The sequence below is a fragment of the Lichenostomus cassidix genome, chromosome 1 (genome assembly GCF_008360975.1).
Source record: "Lichenostomus cassidix isolate B80296 chromosome 1, HeHo_3.0, whole genome shotgun sequence".
NCBI classification, from domain to species: domain Eukaryota; kingdom Metazoa; phylum Chordata; class Aves; order Passeriformes; family Meliphagidae; genus Lichenostomus; species Lichenostomus cassidix.
Window position 1 is genome coordinate 70,147,309 of NC_139479.1, and position 13,780 is coordinate 70,161,088.

General features: G+C 40.2%; 1 protein-coding gene across 2 annotated transcripts in view; it reads left to right on the top strand.

The window, feature by feature from the left end:
• SACS (sacsin molecular chaperone) overlaps positions 1–13,780 on the top strand; it is a 58,660-nt gene that overhangs the window by 14,092 nt on the left and 30,788 nt on the right. The window contains exons 2-4 of one of the 2 annotated variants that reach the window (XM_085062892.1): positions 2,893–3,440; positions 9,992–10,142; positions 12,899–12,986. In XM_085062892.1, the coding sequence (XP_084919018.1) occupies positions 3,421–3,440; positions 9,992–10,142; positions 12,899–12,986 (259 nt within the window). In that variant the 5' untranslated portion in view covers positions 2,893–3,420. Of the gene's footprint in view, positions 1–2,892; positions 3,441–9,694; positions 9,793–9,991; positions 10,143–12,898; positions 12,987–13,780 lie in introns of those variants that run through there. The other variant, XM_085062902.1, reaches the window with a different exon arrangement.

Below are 13,780 nucleotides of genomic sequence, written 5' to 3' on the forward strand. Positions count from 1 at the left end.
ATCACAGACATCCACAAAGCTGAAGACTGTTTTTGCACTTTGACTACTAAACCTCTTCCACCAAAATTCATTAAAGATGCACATAAAATCCTCCTGCAAAGGTGTTTTCTCCTAAAAAGTGACAAATCCCACAGTGGAAAGTTGCCATAGGCATTGGTTGTAACTTGGTATTTTCCCCATTAGAGATTTATGGTTGGTTAGAGCAACAAATTCAATGAGAGAATGTTTCAGATGCTGCAGCTCAGTATCATATAAAAGTATACAGTAACCTGTATGACCAGATCAGACACTGAGGAAATGTAAGGTCAGCAAGTCAAGTGTGCCAGGATAAATCTGTATCTGGTATCTGACAGCCAAGCTGGCTCTCTTTCTTACCATGGGAGACAACATAGACATGACTGTGCTGCAGTCTTTCCAGGATTGCAATGTGATCTGGTACCAAACTGATAGCACCGTTTGGTCACATCTATGCTGGCAGGACCAAGCACCTTCAAGGACTATTGGAATTATTTGCTGGTATAGAGATGTCACTTCACACTGTGCTATAATTTACTTTTCTGCTAAGAAAACTATTTATTAAGTCAATAATTTTTAGGCTGTTTTTAGCTAATTTGGACCTATCAATTTTCTGAACAAGGTGTCATTGTCAGAAATCCTAGAAGGTATTTTTTTGTTTTCCTAGCGTGTTTCAGTACCAAGAAAAGTAACATCAAGGGGCAACATAATAAAGGACAATCCTTGAGAGATCAAGCATAGAAATAGAATGGAGTCTGAGAAAGTGTGTCACTCACTAATTATGGAGACGCTGCCTCTGAAAGTCATAATTAGCTTTCTATTATAACATATTTTCCTTTATTGTTCCTCAAGGCAATTGAAGCTGCTCAAATAACTTTAAATGTTTCAATCATGTGTGATTTTTCTAATTACTTTTTAGAGGAACTGGTATAAGCTGCCCTTGTCTTCCAGCCATGGGTGCACACAGAGTGCCTGGACCCCTTGAGCCTGGCTTTCCACTGCAGCCAAAATGCTTTCCTTAGTGCCCCCCTCTCAACTGCAACCTGTTATGCAGGAGGGCTGCAATAGTTCTGCTCTCTATGAAATCAATCACATCTGGGCAAATGGGGCTGGATTTGCAAGACTCTTTACTTCAGTCTTTATTACTTAAGTATGGCTTAAGTGTGGACTTTTCTTTGGGTTATAAGGAAGATACACATCTCAGCATCTGCAGAAAGGAAAATTCATATTGAAGCCACTCAATAACACATTGTGCTAAGTTAAATTCTTCATGATACTTTTCCCAGTAAACATGCATTCAGAATTCATACATTTCAACATTTTATTTACTGAGTAGGCTAAACCCTTAAGTATTAAAAAAAAATAGTATTCAAGCCACAAATTCTACTTGCCTTTCATACCCTTTGTATTTCAATAGCATGCTTACTCTAATTCATCTTTTGCAATTTAGCCACAGTTGTTTTCCTTTCTGGGTCAGGAAGGAATGTCTGTGCATTGCTGTTTGGAGAGGGACATACGCAACTGCACGTTATGAAAAGACTTGCCAACATTGTCAGAGGCTCAAAGAAGGATTTATGTTTGCACAGATGAAGAAAAATAATGGAACACCACTGTCAGTACTCCCAGCTCTTTCAAACATATCTTCCTTGGGTAATAACTTAATACTGAAGTATATTGTTTTCAGAAGCTTGACAGCACATGCTTTGCCTCACTTATACACTGTTCTGGTGCTACAAAAATTTGGAAATAGTTGCCAAAGGCAGCAGAGGGTAGATGTTGACCTATATAGCTTGAGAGTGGGCATTAGCTGGAAAGAGTTTGAATCCTCCCAGTGGAAAGTCATTGCAAGCTGGTTAATCTCTTCCCCTAGCTACAAGCCATTTGAATAGAAGGGCAAAATCCTTCTCCATGAATGTTCTGCCCTGCCTGTTATTTTCCTTGATGGCATAATTTTATGTCCAGACTGTAATATATAACGCACAGGAATACATATCCTAGAATAGTTGCCAATTGTACTAGCTTTGGCTAGGATAGAGTTAATTTTATTCCTAGTAGCTGGTACAGTACTGTGGTTTTGAATTTAGTATGAGAATAATGTTGACAACACACTGATGTTGTAGCTGTTGCTCAGTAGTGCTGATTCTAAATAAAAAAAATTTCAGTTTTCTATTCTTTGACAGCAAGGAGGTGCACCAGAAACTGGGAGGGAACAGAGACAGGACAGCTGAGCTGAAGTGGCCAAAGGGATGTTCCAGACCATAGAACCTCAGGCTCATTATTTAAACTGGGATGTATTGGCTGTGAGGAGTGGATCACTGCTCAGGGATGGGCTGGGCATTGGTCAGTGAGTGGTGAGAAATAGTTTTGTGCATCACTTTTTCTTGGGTTTTATTTCTGTTTCTCTTTTTGTTGTATTCCTTCGCATTGCCATTATTTCATTCTTATTAATATTAATGATGATAATAATTTCAATTATGAACCTGCTCTTATCTCAGCCCACAGGTTTTACTATTTTCCCTGGTTCTGCTCCTCATCCCACCGGGAAGGAGTGTGTGAGCAGCTGCTGGGTGCCTAGTTGCCAGCTGGCATTAAACCATGACTCTCATTCAGTCAGCATACTTGCAGCTCTGCATGTTTGTCATTGTACTGATTGTGTGGTATTAAACTGGAGGAGAAGCAGGAAACTTCACTGCTCTGTTTCAGCTCTCCGTCCCTGTGCCTGCAAGTAATGCACAAGGCAGTTTATAATTAGTATCATGACTCACTCAATACTGCTAACTGCAGCTATGCCCTCAAAGGAAATGGTTTTTTCATACACGTTGGTTCAACTCTGTTTTGTATTAATGGCCCTCCCCTTTTCCCTTGTGTCTCTTCCAGAATTCCTGAGCTGATGTTAAGAAGTATTTTCTAGCAGGTGTGAGGGAGAAGACATGTCAGACTTTGGGCCTCACTAATACGCTTCCAACTGTGCCTGCTGCCAGAAAAAAAAAAGAAGACAAAGCAGAAATAGCGGCTTCCAGAATTCCACTCCTTTTCTAGAATATAAATATAAATCAATTGCACAAGAATATAGCCTGAATTCAGTTAAAGAAACTGAACAAGACCTCGTCGCTTTCTGAGATTTGTCCTGTTACATCGGTTCTTGATTATAAGAGAATGAACTTCTGAGAACAATTAAGCGAGTGGCTTTAAAAGAAAACTGGAGAAGTAGCAGATGGTGAGGCACAGAGACTTCTTGGGTAGATAAGGGATGAAGTGAATACTGAGTTGACTTTCATATGCTTGGGCTTTCTGGTGCCCACTGAAGAGATGATAAGCAAAAAGGATTAAAAAATAACTTTCTAATTTATAAATCCAATATCTGCTTCATGTTCCTATCAAGAAGATATCAAAGAAAAAGAGACAATGGAGATCGAGGATAACAGGTAAAAAAAAAACAAACAAAACAAAAAAAAAAACCCAAACAAAAAAAATCTCCTGAAAGAATTTACTGTTAGGCTGGCATGTTCTTGCTCAAACACTCATGATCAGTAATTTAAAGGAGTCTGAAACTTGCCTACTGTTTGTACAAAATTGCTATTTTTAAAGGTGAAATTAATTTCTTAAGTTACAAAATAATACATAGGTGGCAGGTTTGCTGAATTTACTTATGAATTGTCTCCATGAAATTAATGAGAACTGCTTGAAAAAACTCCTGGGATTAATGGGTTTATAGTCTAACTTTCAATTTACAGTCTCCATTCACTATAGCATTTTTGAAAACAAGTGAAAGTTTCCTTCCTGTGCTTGCCTAACTTTGAATTCAACATATTGTTTTACTGGGATGAATGTATAATCTTGCCAAGAGCTAAAATGCAAAGCAACTTCTTTGTGTGAACAGTGTCTAAACAAATTTTATGAGATAAATGTTTATTTGTTGTAAGTTACAAAATGTGAAGTTGTAATTAGAAGTGTTCCTGCAGTGTCAGTGGGCCTGCAGGAAGAGGAGAGCTTCCACCCTCAGCCTTGCAATCTGCAGAATCCCCCTTCATGTGCAGTTCTTTAATGTACAGACTCTGCTTTTTCCTGTGTTTTAGGAAGGAGGACTTTGCATTGTGTTGTACAGTTGTTGTTAGCAAGAGCTGACTTCTCTCTCAAGGTCTGTTCCACTGGCTCCCTGGGTAATTCTGTGAAAATTCATGGAAGTCGTGTATTTCCTTTGCCAGGTGACTGTGGGATAGAAAATGTGGGGGTTTGAATCTCTCTTTTTCTTGTAGGTTAGTTAACTAGGCTCTTCTAATGCAAATCTTATACATCTGGGCATCTTGGAGGTTTTTTTTCACTTCTCTGTGTTTGCCCAGAAAAGGACACCCTGTGTGCTTTCTTCCCCTTTTCCTCCCTTCCTCTCCCTAGGCGTTATAGATGTCTTGTGTTTCTTCTTCTGTGTCACCTGTCCTGTTTTCTGAAGGATAAATTGTAGTTTGTATTTCTGTATGGAACCATGTTATGAGGGAGACAGAACTGATAGAGGAGTGGAAAAGAGCTAGGATTATCTGAAAGGATATTGTTGGATATCATCCACTATCTCATGAAGAGACACTTGCAGAGGTGTTTGAAGTCATGTCTTTGCACAGTTTAGGAAAACTACTTGTCTTGTACTTCCTTCTATTTTATATTCTAATTTTCTCTATATACAAAAGACTCTGTTCACTGATGCCTAGAAAATGTTATGAATCTTGGGAGCTTGATTAGATGCAGTATTCAGAAAAAAATAGGGATCAATAAATACTTCTTAAAATGTTTCATGCATGTGTAATCTGGGCCATTTTAGTTACTGAGTTGATTTTCCTCAGTAATGGGGAAAGATAGCAGCTTCATTAACTACTCTGGAATTAAAATCAGAAAAGTGTCTTAAAGTAGTATGGAAAAACCTTACCTTTGATAAGCTGATATGTATGTCCTAAATAGAGGCAAAAACCCTAGGCCTGGACTCATGAAAGTGTTTAGGAGCCTACATTAGGTACTGAAATGAATTTGCAAATTTAGGCTCCACTTTTTTGATGCTTCAAGGTTAAATTAGATGTTCTAAATCTGGCCATTTTATTGGCACCAAAGGCCAAGAGAAAATACCACCAGTAATTTAACATATTGCTTATTAAAAAATGTATGCCAACAGCAGTTCTTGCAACACTGCAGTCCCTCCTATTGCAATTCCCTAAAGAGCAAGTGAGGAGTTTATTTTTATCATGTAGTTTAATCTTTTGCATAATTTGAAATGCCAAGCATTTTGTACTGGTATTTTGTTATTTGTACCATCTGGAATCAAAAACTCCATGATTCTCAGCAGTTCAAATTTGTAGATTAATGGTTACTGCTCTGTAGCTGCGTCCTCTCTTCAAGGACTTAGGTTAAAGTAGTCTTTTCTTAGAGGTGGATTGAAGATGAAATTTTACTTCAGCATTTGAGATTTTGAAACCTTATAATTTATTTGTGCCTTCTTGCTTTGCTCTTTATTTGCAAAGAATAAACTGAAACAAGTTTTATAGGTATTTTAAATATTTTCCATTAGAATTTGCATAATGTCATCAAGGAACTCACTTGAACACTAAAGCAAATCACAGAGAGACCAAAATCATTAGATAAAATAAATGTCTGTTCGTGGTCTCTGTGCCCTTAAAAGTTTTTTTCCTTTTGAGTAGTATTCAAAAGTATAATGTTCTGTTGATATTTGACATTTAGAAATGTGTCAACTTGGAAAAGGAATAAGATAATACTTCAGTTTTCAATGTTTGACTAAGCTTTGATCATAGAGATATTTTGCTTAGATGGTGATGATAATGGTTTCACATGAGGGGTGCAAAGTAGAAGTATTGATTTAAACTCATGGCACCAATCTAAAATAAAAGTTTCATCAAAATATCCAATTTGTGTAATAGATCTGAGGGAAAAACTAGATATTTTGTTTGAATCAAACACTTCACATACCAGGAGTTGGGGTTTTTTTGGCGATTTGTACTAGATAGAACTCAAGCTAGGAAAAAATTAGATTCAAATTCAAATGCTATTCAAATGAAACAGGAACTGCACAGTAAGGGGTGGCTTGCCAATAACTAGCATGTGTCATCAACAAATGACAGGCTTATTCTCAAACTTCTTGGAAAGGCATTAGTAAGCAAGGATAAAACAAGCTCCTGGCAGTGACTATAGATCAATGCAATCTGTAATCTCTGTCTGCTGGGAAATAGGGCACAATGTTGAAAACATCTGTTAATAACATTTACAGAGTTGACTTAAGAATGAAGGTAAGTGCTTGCTGTGTCACAGGAAGTTTTGCTTCAAGTTTGGTGTGCACTGTCTCAAACCTAGATGAAGTTGTTGAGTCACTGCACCTTGCCTGCCAGCACTGCAGAATGTCACTTGCTGCACTGGAAGCCATTGTGCTGCAGTGGGTTTCCTCTGGCAGGAGTGACCTAGTAATGTCTTTTTTTATCACACCACATACCCCTCTTGTAGACTCCGTTCCGTCTTTCTAATCACACTGACAGGATGGAAGGGACTTGCATACATCTTTTTTCTGCTACTGCAGTTTCTCTTAAATAATTGGAAATATGAGATGATTCTGCAATGCAGACTTTCCTGTCTTCAAGGGAAAGTCTCTATGAAACTGGCTTTTGTTTTGTCTTATAAAAATAATTTAATGTTACAGGGACTGTTACAAATTTTTTAAATTTTTTTAATGCATGTCCCCTCTTGTATGAATTATATGACTTCATTCTGAACCAAACACAATTAATGTATAGCCACAGGAGAATTTTCCTCATGTATTTTTAAATCTAAATGCTGTTCTGCTTGGAAAAGTGCTTATAAAAATGTTATTATACGAACTCCTACATATAATATTTAAAAAATCTCAAATGAGACCCAAGCCTTTTATATATACAACTTGAGGGTTTTTTGTAACTACCATGGCTCCAAAATTCCTAACTGGTAAGGTCAAATGAATTTTTTTTAACATTGTCATGTAAAATAATTTTTAGTAGTTCTGCCTAACAAATTTGTATGTAATACCTTGAACTTCACTAGGATTATACAGTCCAAATTCTGTTCTCAAATGGATAAGTGAGATTTTAAAAAATGTTTTGTTCTGTTTTTGGTTTTTGTTTGGTTTTCTTGTTGCAAAATTTGGCAAGCTGGAATATGTATTGTTTTTTCAGTTGGTGTAATTTCTGTATTGTCAATTTCTAGGACATTTTTATTTAGATATCAGGAAAAAATAAGGGGATCAGATTTGTGAGGAAAACAGACATGGCTTATTTCTAATAGCTCCAAACTCCAACCCCTTTGTCCAGAACCTTGAAAGGTTCCAGTTCTGTGATACCAGTTCTTCCCAACTCTTCCCTTCTGCTAAAGAGGTCACATACTAGACAGAATCTGCGATACATAAAGGTTTTTTTTTTCCCTCCAATATTAATGTTCAATCTTCACAGGACATAATTTGTGAATATTGTCTTGTGATGTGGCATAAGTTGGGGAACTTCAGCCTGACACTGACAGCAGGATGGTCCATGCCCTGAATGCGTCCCAGCATTTGAGAAGTTTTGCATGCAGAGGTGGCTGTTAGTTGAGATAGCTTTGCCCATTTCTAGGGTCCCATTCAAAAAATTGTGTATGCTTCATAATATACTAAACTACTCCTGTGATCCCAGGCAGAGAAGAATTAGATTTTGCCAATGTGGCCTGGTGGTTCACAACTGGTCTGGAGACTATTTTAGTAGCTGATATGGATCAAATTGCACTGGGTTTCAACTCCTTCCATTTTGCCCAGTCATCCACATTTGTGTCCCTCATGACATACCCTTCTGCAGGTACTAAGAAGCAAAAAGATAAACATTAAGAGATTAGAAAGCAACTCTTTCATTCTTTTGAACAGAGTAGGAAAAGTTCTGTGATGACAAACCCTAAGGGGGATGTAACAAAATGGAAAGTTTAAAAGATGAAATGATAGAAAAATGAACAAATACATAAACTAAAGCAAAGAGAAACATCTTGTTTCTGTTAAAATAGTTTTTGTATTTCTGGTGAAATTTCAGTTATTTCTGGTGAAAGCATGATCAGACTCACAATATTTTCATCATTTTCTTATAATCCTGTAGAATTCAATATACAAATATTGCTGATGAATGAAATCAGTTGTTATAGCACTGGCCAAACTCTGCCTACTTAGATATTGTATTGGATCCTGATCCACCTGAACTTTGTGGGTTTTTCAGCCTTCCATCAATTTTAGTGGGAGTTTTTTTGTTGGTTTTTTATCTTAGCTTGATACACTTTCTGCAAGGGTTCATTGTGTCTTTTTTCCTTTCCACAGAAACTCTGTTGCCTTTGGCTATCGAGCATCAGTTTTAGCTTCCTGTCACAGAGTAAAGTCATACATGTTTTTAGTTTAGTCAGGGATTGGAATTGAGGACCTGTTGGAATGAACTGTTCGCTGGAAGTCTGCAGTCAGTATTTTTGCTCAAAGCAGGAGGATCAGTATTGGTTCAGGTCAGTCATCGTTAAGCCTTGAAATAAACCAATGAAGAGTGCCTCTGGACAACTCCTCTCATACTTACAGGATTTTTCCTGCTGCCTCATGTGAACCTCCCAAGCTACAGTTTTTTGCCATTGCCCCTTATTAGTCTTGCACTACTAAGAAGAGCTCAGGTCCATGGCCTTTGCAAGTGCCCCTCAGGTACATGCAGGATGTTACCATACTGCACCCTACACTCTCTTCATCATCAGACTAAACAGCCCAGATCCCCTCATATACTCCTTGTAGGTCATGTGCTTTGGGCCCCTGACCATATTAGTAATCCTCTGGGAATAGAGGAAGCCCAAAACCACCACTATGTCCTGGTGACAATATCCTAGATCCAGCCTCATCGCCACTGAGCAGAGACTCGCTTTCCTTAATCTGCAGGTCACTCTTTTAAAGAGAGCACTCTGGCCTCACATTCAGCCGGGTATCCCCCAGCTCCTTTAGAGCAGGGCTGCTGTACAGCCCATGGAACCAGGCACAGAACTTTGCACACAATGAACAGAGGCATTTCTGCTGGCCCCCTCCACAAGTTTATCAAAGGGCCCTCTCAACTCATTGGGATCACAGGCAGAACAAGTCTCAGTTTTCAGGAGCAAAAGAACTTTCCTTGTCTTGAATGGTGTTTAGAACATAGTATACACCCTGTGAGATAGGGCAGGGTGTATGACCTATGACAGGCTCTCCGGCAAACAGCAAAAAAGTATGTTTCCTTCCGTGTTTTGCATCCTTGAGAAACAATGCATTTTATCAGCTGTAACTTCGCGTTACGCTGGTGCCTGAATGCTGGGAATTACGAGAAGCGCCAGCATGCTTCCCTGCCGAAGGAGGGATGTGCCTGCGGTACCATCTCTGATCTCACCCTCAGTCACGGCTCACGCCGTGCAAGCTAAGCTGCAGCCTCTCCCTCGCCCCGGGAGACGCCTCTTCCCCGAAGGCCCTGGGGGAAGCGGGCCGCGGGGAGCCGGCAAACGCCACCCGGGGCCGAGGCGGAGCAGCCTCCCGCAGGGCCCCGCCGCACCTCCGCAGTCCCGGCCGCTCTCAGGGAGGCACTTCCACCCCTCCCCGCTCCTCCTCCCGCCTCCTCCGCGGCGCGGAGCTCCGGGCGGGGCGCTCCCGGGCGCCGCCGTGCGCAGCCCCACCCCTTCCCCATGCGGGGAGCGCCGGCAGCGGGGCGAGTAGCGGGGCGAGTAGCGGTCCTTTGTGCGCGGCGGCGGCGGGATGTGAGTGCGGGCCGGGCGGGGCGGGGAGGTTCCGGGAGGCTCCGCCGCTTCCCCTCGAGTGGCGGGACAGGCGCCCGCCCATCCCTGCACCCCGCGGGCTCCGGCGCCCGTCTCGGGCCTCCGTGGTGCCCGAGGGGGAAGCGAGCGGGCGGCGGCGCTGCGAGCCTTTTCTCATCTGGTATCTGTCGTGTTGCCCCAGGCTGGCCCGGGTGACCGTCCTCCATGACTGCCTGGGCTGCAGGACCTTCGAGCTGCCGCCGTCCGCGGCCGCGCGGGACGTGAAGCGGCGCATCGAGGCGGAGGCCGGGCTCCCTGCCGCCGAGCAGCGGCTGTGGCACCGCGGCAGAGAGGTGAGCTGAGGGGCGGCCGGCAGGGCGGCAGGGAGGGCGGCAGGGAGGGAGGGAGCGGCAGTGCCGTGCTGCGGGCAGTCCCCAGCCGGCTGCCGCTCGTGTCACGCGTGCGCACCGCGGCGTGTGCGGGTCCTGAGCTGTGGGTCTCTTGGGAGGCACGGGGATGCTCATACCGCTCTTGATGGTGCCAGTTTTGTTATCCGAGTTTTTATCGCTTTATTTATTTATTTGTTGGGGAGAGTGGAAATTGACCTGAGAGTGCTGATGTGCTTGATGAGAGTGGAAATTTATGTTGTTGGGGAGAGTGGAAATTGACCTGAGCATGCTGATTGTGCTTGGTTTGCCCTCTTGCTGCTCTGGCCAGTTTCAAGATCAGAGTTGACATCCTTGTGAGAGGAAACTGACAAGTTAAAAATTGAGGTCTGGACACAGGAGAGAGTCGAATGAATGAATGAATGAATGACCTTATTCTGTTGGAGGCATCAGCCCGGTGTCAGTCTTTGGGTACCGCTTGGTGTGCTGCTAGCTGTGCTCTTGGGAAATGGAAACCTGGAGACCTTGTGGGATGGGATGGGATGGGTAGAAAGAAGAAGGGGAGAGAGGAGGTTGGAAATTAGTGTTAAATAGGGCAAGGGGACTTGGAAATGTGTAGAGAAGAGAGGGCTCTAGGGAAACGTTATTGTGGCCTTTAATTCTGTATATAAGAAAGATGGAAAGAGACTTTCTACCAAGGCCTGAAGTGACAGGACAAGGGACAATGGTTTTAAACCAAAAGAGAGTTAGTTTAGATTGGGCACAAAGAAGAAATTTTTTAGGATTAGGATGCTAAGACACTGAAACAAATTGCCAAGAGATGCAGTGGATACTCCATCACTAGAAATGTCGATGATCAAGTTGGATTGAGCTTTGAGAGACCTTATCTAGTTCCTGTTTATGGCAATGGTGGAGGGGGGAAGTCAAGACTACATGATCTCCCAGTGTCCCATTCCACCCCAAACCATTCTGTGATACAAGGAAAGACACAGATCTTGGTTTTATTGCTCAGGAAGCTTTTAAGAACCTGGGGAACACAGTCTTTGAGGGCTCAGGTTTGAAGCAAACTGTCTGTGCAGTTTATCTTTTGTTTTCTTGCCTGGTTTTGTATGTCCTTGATTTTGTTCTCACCAGCCCTTCCTGTTTTGGAGGACAAACTCTGTATCACTTTCTAAATTGTGCCTGAAAGTGAGGATCTGACTGGTACAGAAAACTTATCTTTTGCAGGGAACAGTCAGTAAGCAGATTATAATTGCTATTCTGTTTGGTTTTTTTTTTTATAATAAACTAGGACATATATGGGAATATTTACCCTGTACTGTAGCAAATTTGAGAATCCTTTATAAACTTTTGAACTCCTGTTTATTGGGATCAAATTATTTTTTATTTTTCTGAGTAATAGAATATTAATCAGCAAATATTTTTTTTTTCCATTAGAACTGTTATGTGCAATTTACAGATCTTAAGTAAAATCTAGTATTTCTCTCATAGTTCCTTACAGTGTTAAGCTATTAGTTTGGATCTATTTAATGTCCAAGTTTCTGGTGGTGTTTTGGTACAAAAATTGTACCTTAGAATATTTGGTTACTCTGTCCCTTTAATGCTTGGTGATGGGTTGCAGCATTCTGTGGATTGTTTTTTACTTTAGTGACTCCTGAGTAGTTGTTATACCCAATGTAAACTATTTTATGTCTTGAGAATGATCAACTCAAGTACAACACTTCTCTAGGAACTTAGAATAAACACACTGTTGTTTTAATCACTATTTAAAACTCATGTATGTGAAAAAGAACGTTTTTTTCTCACTAATGTTGTTAAATAATGACTACATACTCTGGACTAGGATTGTGTTTTGCTTATTAAATGCAGTTAGATTGTAAGCATCTATGTCTGTGTAAACACCAACTACTTTCTAGGGATTTGTTTTTACCCATCAAAGTGAGAAAGTAGTCTCAAAATTTACGATAAACTGAGACTAATATAGTAGTATAATTTCACATAACAATATTTTAATGTAGTTTCTAATTAATATGGTGGCCTTTTAAGTCTGCTTTTGTTGCTGTAGCATGCAGGATAACATATGTCATGTATGAGTATTCTAGCAACACTTTGTATATGAATGAGACACACATCATATGAAACTACAATTGCAACAAAACCATTTTGTGCTGTGATTACTAAATAGTTTTCCCAATGGCTGCTAAGGAATGTGTTGCTTAGTTTGCCTCAGTTTCTCGGTGATGTTCCTGGTGAGTCCACTGAAGTTGGATTAGGTGATTTTCAGTGGTTCCTTCAACCTTAATACTGCTGTGATAGGTCTGCATGTAGAGGTAATGGGGGGATGAGGCTGTTGAATTCCTCAGGGGTGTTTCTCTGACATGCTTTTGTGTCTACACATTGAGTCTTGCTAGCTGCTTTGTGCTGATACTGCTTAGTTTAAACTCCCTGTGAAATTGCATACCCAGATGTACGTGAGTATGCAAACCATGTACTTCCTGTATATGTTAATTTTCCTTTATATGCATGTACCTTAGAACAGTAACTGCTTTAGTCGTATGCTTCCAGAACTTCCCAGAATACAAAACTTTTTCAAATGTACAAAAAAGAGGCCATGACTTGCTCTAAGTGTGCTTCTATAGGCATTTTTTCCACCTGATTTGTTTTGGTCCTGTTACTAACAAACTGAAACTTTTGATCAAGATCTATCTTACTTTTTCTTTCAGTTGTCTGATGGTATCAAAATTGGGGATCTTCAGAAGTCTCAAAATCAAGTTTTTGTGAAGCTTCAGTCAAAAGGGTTGAAAGGAGGAGGTATGGAAAATATTTGTCTCTGTTTATAAACTTGAAGCTCAAAGCAGTTTGTAGTGCAATATGGAGTTAATTGAAATTTTTATCTTCTTTAAATGGGAAGCAATTATTTTTCTTGGAAATCTTAGGTTTGTCACTTGTTCTTTTCATTCCAGGAAAATTAAACTTCTCTTTTGAAGAGCCTTGGTGTTTATTTTTTTTCTTTGTAATATAATGTGTAGAATTTAGCAGTGTTGTAGCTGCCTTGTCTCATATAAGATAAGCTGAATACTTGAAAACAATTCAGACAGTGAAAGGATATCTCTTCAGTAACCACCATGTAAAAAACTATAACAGTAGTGAAAAGCTCTTGACCTCTTCTGGTTTTTTTAGGGTTTTTTTCTTTGATAGTTTGGTTTTCTTTTGATTCTGGGTGTTATTTACATTTTTATTAAAAAACCTCAAGGTGTATCTTTTCTATGTATCTTGACACCTGAATATCTTCAGAAATGCTCTAATTAAAATCTGTAATGATTATTTTATTTAGCTTCTAGCATTAATATTGTTCTAATAATAACTTTATTGTAAGGCAATGAGATAAATGCTTATGGGATGATAGGATGAAGAAGAAAACCCTTATTTTCTTACAGATACTTCATTTGGTCTCACAGAATGTTCTTAACTTGTGCAAGCCATGAATGTACTGGATTATGTTTTTTTAGTGGCAGAGGGAAGTTTGTATATTAGCCAGAAGTTCATGTTCACATTCTCTAGAACCTGAAGTGATCAGAAAACACCTATGAAAATGGACCTCGTGG